Below are 7500 nucleotides of genomic sequence, written 5' to 3'. Positions count from 1 at the left end.
AGGAGGGATAATTTATTAAAGGGGGAAAAAGAAGGGAGGGGGAAGGGGAGGGGGGGGGGGGAGGGGGTAGAATACACTGTCTTTAGTGAGTTGGGGAAATTTATTGAGCTTGAGGAGATTAGTAAGCTTAGAAAAATGTTTCAAAAGGGGGAAAAAGGGGAAAAGAGGGGGGGGAAAACTAATTTTTGGTAAGGGACTGAGGACTGCCAGGTCTCGCCTGATTTATTATTTTCCATAGAAATATCTGAAAAAAAAAAAAAAAAACCCCAAAACAAAAACAAAAACACACAGGTCCCAAAAAAGTATACATACAGGGGCAACAAGCCCCACTTTAAAAAAAACAAACAGACATATACACACACTCAAAAAAAAAAAAAAAAAACACACACACACACACACACACCCCAAAAAAAACAAAACCCCACAAACCAAAAACAACCCACACCCCAAAAACTTTCCCCAAAAAAAGGAAAAAAATCAAAAAAAGCCCCCCAATAACAAAAAAACAAAAACCAAAAAAAAAACCCAAAAACCCCAAAGGGGTTTTTTTGTAAAGAAAAAAGCAAAACTTTACCAAAAGGTTTAAAAAATTTATAAAAAGGTTAAAAGAGAAAAAAAAGGAATTTAAATTTAAATTAAAAATTTAAAAATAATTTAGATATATATTAGTATTTTATATTTTATCTATATATATATATATAAAATATTATATATATATTATAAATTATAATATAATATATATATAATATATATATATTTTATTATAAATATTATATTAGTTTTTATTATATTATATTAAATTTTATTATTTTATATTATTGATATATAAAATTTATTATTATTATTATTTATTATTTTAAATTTTTATTATTATATATTATTATATATTATTATTATTATTATTATTATTATTACTATTATCTTTTATCATCTTTATTGTTATCACTATCATTATCATTTTTATTTTTGTTAATTTAACAATCATCATTATTACTTCTGCTATTAATCTTATTATTATTATTATTACTGTTATTATTATTATTATTATATTCATTATTATATCTCATATTATTATATTAACATTATAATTATAATATATATATAATCTATTATATATATATATAATTATTATATTTTTTTTTTTTTTTTTTTATTTATATTATTATTTTGTTGTTGTTGTATCATTATCATTATCATTATTTTTAGTAAAAGAAATACTTAGTGCAATTTAAATAGTACAATTTTATTATTTTTATTATTATTTAATTTATTATTATTTTCATATCATTATTATTATTCTTTTATTATTTAAATTTTTTATTATTTATTATTATTATTTTTATCACTATGATTAATATTACCATCAACATTCTAATTATCATCATCAGCAGCATAATCATTATTATTGTCGTCTTTCTCACTATCATCATCATCATCATCACTATCATTGTTATCATTATCATCATTGTTATTGTCATCATCATTAACATTATTATTATCATTGTTATTATAATTTTTATCACTGTCAGTATCATTATCATCGTTATTTCTATTAGTTTCATTCTTCTTACTTTTACTATTATCACTGTCATTATTATCATCTTGCTTCTGTTTCTATTGACAATTAATACTATTATGAATATTATTATTACTATATTTAGATTACATCATTTTCATTTTTTTATTATTTATTATTCATTATCATTTAAATTTAAATTTTTATTATTATTATTATTATTATATATTATTATTATTATTATTATTTTTTGTTGTTGTTGTTTTTGTTATTTCTATTATTATAATTATTATTATCATTATTCTTATCATTATTATCGTTTTATCAATAGCATTATCTTTGTTATCTTTGTTATTACTATTATTGCCATTATCATTAGTATTATCAATGCTATTACTATTATCATTGCTATAATTATCATCATCCTTATTTCTTTATATATATTTAATAATATAAAAAAATAAAAATTAAAATTAAAAATAATGATTTTATAAATTATATATAATATATTATTAATTTTTAATAATTATTTTTATTATTATTATTATTATTATTTTTAAATTATTATTATTATTATTATTATCATCACTTATTATTTATATTATTTTTATTATTATTATTATTATTATTATATTATTAATTTTTATATTATATTTTATTATAACATGATTATCATTATTCCCAGTCCCCTTATTTTATAAATGCTTCATTACCTTATCATTATAATCATTTATCATAAATTTTTATTTTTTAAAATTATGCAGTATTAGTTATCATTATTATCTTTTGTATTTTCATTATATTATTATTTTTCTATTATAATTTCTTTATTAGTAGAATATCATTATTATTTTGGTATACATTATGTTATTGTTAATCATTGATTATAATCATTTTTTATTTTTATTATATCATATTATTTATTTTTAATTTTGTGTGTTGTTGTGTTTTTGTGTTATATTCTATATTTATTATTTTTAAATTATTATTATTTTTAATTATTATATTATTTATTATTATTATTATTATTTTTATTATTATTTAATTTTCATCATCACTATCGTTACTATTATTATTGTTATTGTTATTATTATGATCATTATTATCATTGCTATCAATTTTGTTATCATCATTATCATTATAATTATTATCATTATTATTATAATTATTATCTTATTATTATTGCTATTTTTATTATAACTATTAGTACTATTAGTAGTAGTAGCAGTGGTAGTAGTAGTACTATCATTATTATCATTATTATTATTATTATTATTATTATCATTATTATTATCACCATTATTATTATCAATCTAATCATTATTGTTCCCCTTGTTATGTTTTTGTTATTGTGTTTATTATTTTTATTATTTTCATAATTAATGATATCCTTATTTTCATTATTACTGTTGTTGATGTTATTGTTGTTGTTATTATCATTATTATTATTATCATTATCATTATTATTATCATTATCATCCTTATTATTGTTTTTGTTGGTGTTATTCTTTTTATTATTATCATTATTGTTATTATTATTATATTATTATTATTATTAATTACCATTATTACCATGTTTTTATTATCACCATTATTGTCATTATTATTATTACTGTTATTATAATGATTATTGTTATTATTATTATTGATATTATTGTTGTTGTTATTATTATTCTTAACATCATCATTATTATTATTATCATCAACATCATCATCATCATCATTATTATCACCATCATCATCTTTACCCTTATCTTTATCATCACCATTACTTTTTCCCATCATCATAATCGCTGTCATTATTATGATTATCAATGTTATTATCATTGTTTTCATTACCACTACTATTAATATGTGTCACTACTATTATTACCAGCATTATTTTCATTGTTGTTGTTGTTGGTATCACTGCCTTTTTATCATTATTATTACATATATATAAGTAAACATATAAGTATATGAAGAAATAAAGGTAATATAACATTGGCCTATGGATATCGCGCTGCCTCAAGAGTCTCCCATTTGACTGCGTTGCGTGAAATTATATAAACATGCATATGAAGGATATATTACTGATGGCAGTCTCTTACGCCTTCGAAAACTGTTTTGTCTTTAATCTTCATATTCTTTTATGATAATTTCCAGGGATCCAAGAAAGAAGTAAATATATTTATATGTGTGTGTGTGTCTGTTCTTTGTACTTTCACGACAAAGAATTTGAATACGAATATATACTGATTTAGTTGAGAGAGAGAGAGAGTGAGTGAGAGGAGGGGAGGGAGAGGAGAGGAGAGGAGAGGGAGAGAGGAGAGAGAGAGAGAGAGAGAGAGAGAGAGAGAGAGAGAGAGAGAGAGAGATGAGAGCGAGAGAGAGAGAGAGAGAGAGAGAGAGAGAGAGAGGAGAGAACGAAAGAGAAAGAGAATCAGAGGAGAGAATAAGGGAGAAACTGAGGAGAGAGAGGGGGGGAGAGTGAGAAAGAGAAGAGAGAGAGAGAGAGAGAGAGAGAGAGAGAGAGAGGGGGGGGGTGGGCGAGAGAGAGAGTGAGAGTTGGGGGGAGTAATTTCATAACTTTTATAAAGACACCTAACTTTTTTAATGACATTTTCTGAGAATCGTTAAGAATAAAATCATTATAAAGATTAACACTCGACACCACTGCGACATATTTGATCATACCTGCATTACGCTCATTATAATAGCACTTTGCACTTTATTTAAAAGTAACGTAGATATCGCTATTTTACGTCTCGCAATGTTTTCCTGTTGACGGAATATTATGCTTAAATATCCATAATCTAACAAATTGTATCTAAAAAAAGCATAATGACAAATAGGATTATACATAATTCTAGTGGGTCACCTCGCGCAGTTAGTCACGCAATCAAGGTAATATTTATACAAAGGTCATTGCCATGATTTACTTCTCCAGAGAAAATATGCACATCCACCGTGCACATCTGATCACGTTTAGTTCTTTTCGTCCAAAGGGGGATACACACTCTTTTGTGTATGGGTCGCAAGGTTATAAAACGGTCACTTCTGGAGACATGAGCCGTTCATTGATGGATTCGCTCCCGTTGACAATTGGTGATTGGACGCGAATCGAGCTTGCGCGCGTGGCAACGCTTTCAAATCAGCGTTGTCACCGTCCGTTTTCGCGCCCAGGTAACCCGTCCTTAGACTCCTTGTTTTAGTTTTTGACGGAAATGAATATCGTTGAATATTCGCTTTTATGCCTACCTGGAATTTTATTTAACAAAAGGAGGTTCCACCTGAAGGAAGAAAAACGGCAGCTCATTTCCCAAATGAAAACTATATCATTCATGAGGTGAAGCGGCGAGTGAGAGGCGCACCTGGCGTTGGCACAGCTGATCCCCAGGCCACCACGGCAAGGCTGCGTGGACCGCGGCCCGAGAGGAGCATGGGGGCGGCCTGCCAGGTCAGTCTGGGTCACCGCACGACACGTAGCACTTGCAGGTCGTGCTCGGTCGAGGACGCCGGTTCAGACGACTAGCGGCATCTGACAGTCATTTGTTTTTTGTTTTCATTTTGGCTGGGGTGCATCTTGGTTACCTTTTTGGAAAACATTTGGCCGAGCAGTGCCCTGTGCGATGAGCTTATTTTTGTTGCAGATCTCTATCTCTCGATGTCGTCAAAACTGAGAATATATGAAAATAAGCTGAGGTGATGTGCAAGAGGTGCGTCTATATTACATGAAAAAAACAGCAACATATATCATCAGTTGATTTACTTGATAGATATCATAATGTTCAAATAGGAATTCATTGTTAACAATATGTGTGATCTAAGCTGACCATTCATCACGAGTAAATACTTTTCATTAATCAACTTGCGGTGACCTTCGCTGGTTGAGCAGATCATTCCAGGTTTATTCTGAAAAAAAATCTGATGATACTCTATCCGTGAATATGAAGAAGAACCCTATTTTTTATAATTAGACGGGATACGCAGAATTCGAAATGAAAACAGATAGTGACAGCAACAGTAATGCTAACAGCCACGACAGCGACGACGACCGTTCATAAGTGGTTCGAACAATCCCTCCACACAATGAGTTCCGACCACCATGACGTCGCTAATGATCGCTGAGAGGTGGTCTGATTCCTTTCCCTTCGTTGGGCAAGTCTCACTTCCAATTGTCCTTTGCGCCAGCCCCTCCCCGCCCCTCCTCCTCCTCCTCCGCTCTCGCCTCCCCCGGATGTTGACCGAGGATAAACAACCTCCTTCGGCGTGTTTGAGCTGTTGCGTATGAAGAGCAAGGACTTAGTCTCCCGTCGGCGTGAGTACCTGCACGAGCGACTGGGCGACGGCCGTGTTTGCAGCAGTGAACCATGGCGGGCCGTCGGCCTTTCCACCTAATTGTCCCGGATCTCGTGTCGTGTCGGACTTCTTAAGAAAAGGAAAAAAAAGACACTTGGCTTGTTTGTGAGGCTCCGTTATGCCGGCGGTCCGGCGGGCTTGACGCGCTCCGCGACCCAGAGCCGAAAGGATTACTTGTCGGACGCCCTCGGATGTTCTAGTTGTTTGTGCTTCCTTTCCCTCTTTCGTTCCTCAAACGGGAGGCAGGGGCGCGGCGGGCGAGAGAAGACGGAGCGATGTCCCCGGCCAACGTGACCTACTGGTTCCAGGGCCCGACCACTCTCAGGTTCCTCAACACGTCCTGGATCTTGGACGACGAAGATGACTTCTACGACTACGACGACTACCAGAGCCTGCCCGAGATCAACATCACAAGCAACATCACCTTTTCTACGCCTTCTCCCTCCTCTTCGTCCTCTCCCTCCCCCTCCTCCCCATCCCCTGCGGACGAGGGCCTGGAGGGCGTGGGAGCCGAGGGCGCCACCAACGCCCTGGTGGAGGCGGCGCTCAAGACAGTGGTGCTGGCGAGCATCGTGGTGCTCACCATCGGCGGCAACATGCTGGTGCTGCTGGCCGTCTACATGTCCCGCAACCTGCGCTCCTCCACGCACTACCTGATCGTGAACCTGGCGGTGGCGGACCTCCTGCTGGGCACGACCGTCCTGCCCTTCAGCGCCACCCTGGAGGTCTCCGGCAAGTGGTACTTCGGGCAGGTGTTCTGCGAGGTGTGGGCGACCGCCGACGTGCTCTGCTGCACCGCCTCCATCTGGTCCCTGTGCGTCATCTCGCTCGACCGCTACATCGGCGTCACGAGGCCGATGGCGTACCCGACCATCATGACGGAACGCCGGATGTGCGTGCTCATCGCCGCCGTGTGGGCGCTGTCCATCGTGATCTCCATCGGCCCCGCCTTCGGCTGGAAGACGCCCCCGGACCCCGACCCCACCGTGTGCACCGTCAACCAGGAGCTGGGCTACGTGATCTTCTCCGTCACGGGCTCCTTCTACCTGCCCAGCGTGTGCATCATCGTGGTGTACTGGCGCATCTACCGCGCCGCCATCCAGCAGTCCAAGTTCCTGGAGAGCGGCATCAAGACCACGAAAACGTCCGTCACGCTCAGGGTGCACAAGGGGGGCGCCGGCCGCTCCGACGGCAAGCTCACGCTGCGGGCGCATCGCGGGGGCATGGGCGTGGGCATCGCCGCCGGCATGGCCGCTGGCCTCGCCACGGGCGTAGGGGGCCTCAATGGCCACTGCATGGCCAATGGACAGTCGAAGTCGCCCACGAAGGAAGAGGAGAAGTCGGGGCTCAGGATGCACCGCGGGAAGGGCATCGCCAGCCTCATGCCCCCGACGCCGCACCTGCAACTGCCTGTGACTACTATAGACTGGCAGGAGGAGCAGGGCGCGGGGGCGGAGGGCGGCAAGGGGGGCAAGAAGGCCAAGGGCAGCCACCACGAGCCGGAGTCGCCGTCGTCGTCTCCGGAGCGACGCCTGCCGGGGCCGCCGGGCAAGATGGCCAAGTTCCGCAGGCAGAAGAAGGCCGCCAAGACCCTGGGGATCGTCGTGGGCGTGTTCCTCCTGTGCTGGTTCCCCTTCTTCTTC

The 7500-nt window shown here is 36.6% G+C and overlaps 1 protein-coding gene across 1 annotated transcript in view; it reads left to right on the top strand.

The window, feature by feature from the left end:
• Positions 1 to 4994: 4994 nt before the first annotated feature.
• LOC119574006 (probable G-protein coupled receptor No9) overlaps positions 4995 to 7500 on the top strand; it is a 91728-nt gene continuing 89222 nt past the window's right edge. The window contains exon 1 of the mRNA XM_037921102.1: positions 4995 to 7500. This exon is cut by the window's right edge and continues 13 nt beyond it. Within this exon, the coding sequence (XP_037777030.1) occupies positions 6133 to 7500 (1368 nt within the window). The 5' untranslated portion in view covers positions 4995 to 6132.

Source organism: Penaeus monodon, chromosome 6, assembly GCF_015228065.2.
Source record: "Penaeus monodon isolate SGIC_2016 chromosome 6, NSTDA_Pmon_1, whole genome shotgun sequence".
NCBI classification, from domain to species: Eukaryota; Metazoa; Arthropoda; class Malacostraca; order Decapoda; family Penaeidae; genus Penaeus; species Penaeus monodon.
The sequence above is the reverse complement of the archived record's forward strand: the minus strand, read 5'-3'. Positions and strand labels throughout refer to the sequence as shown.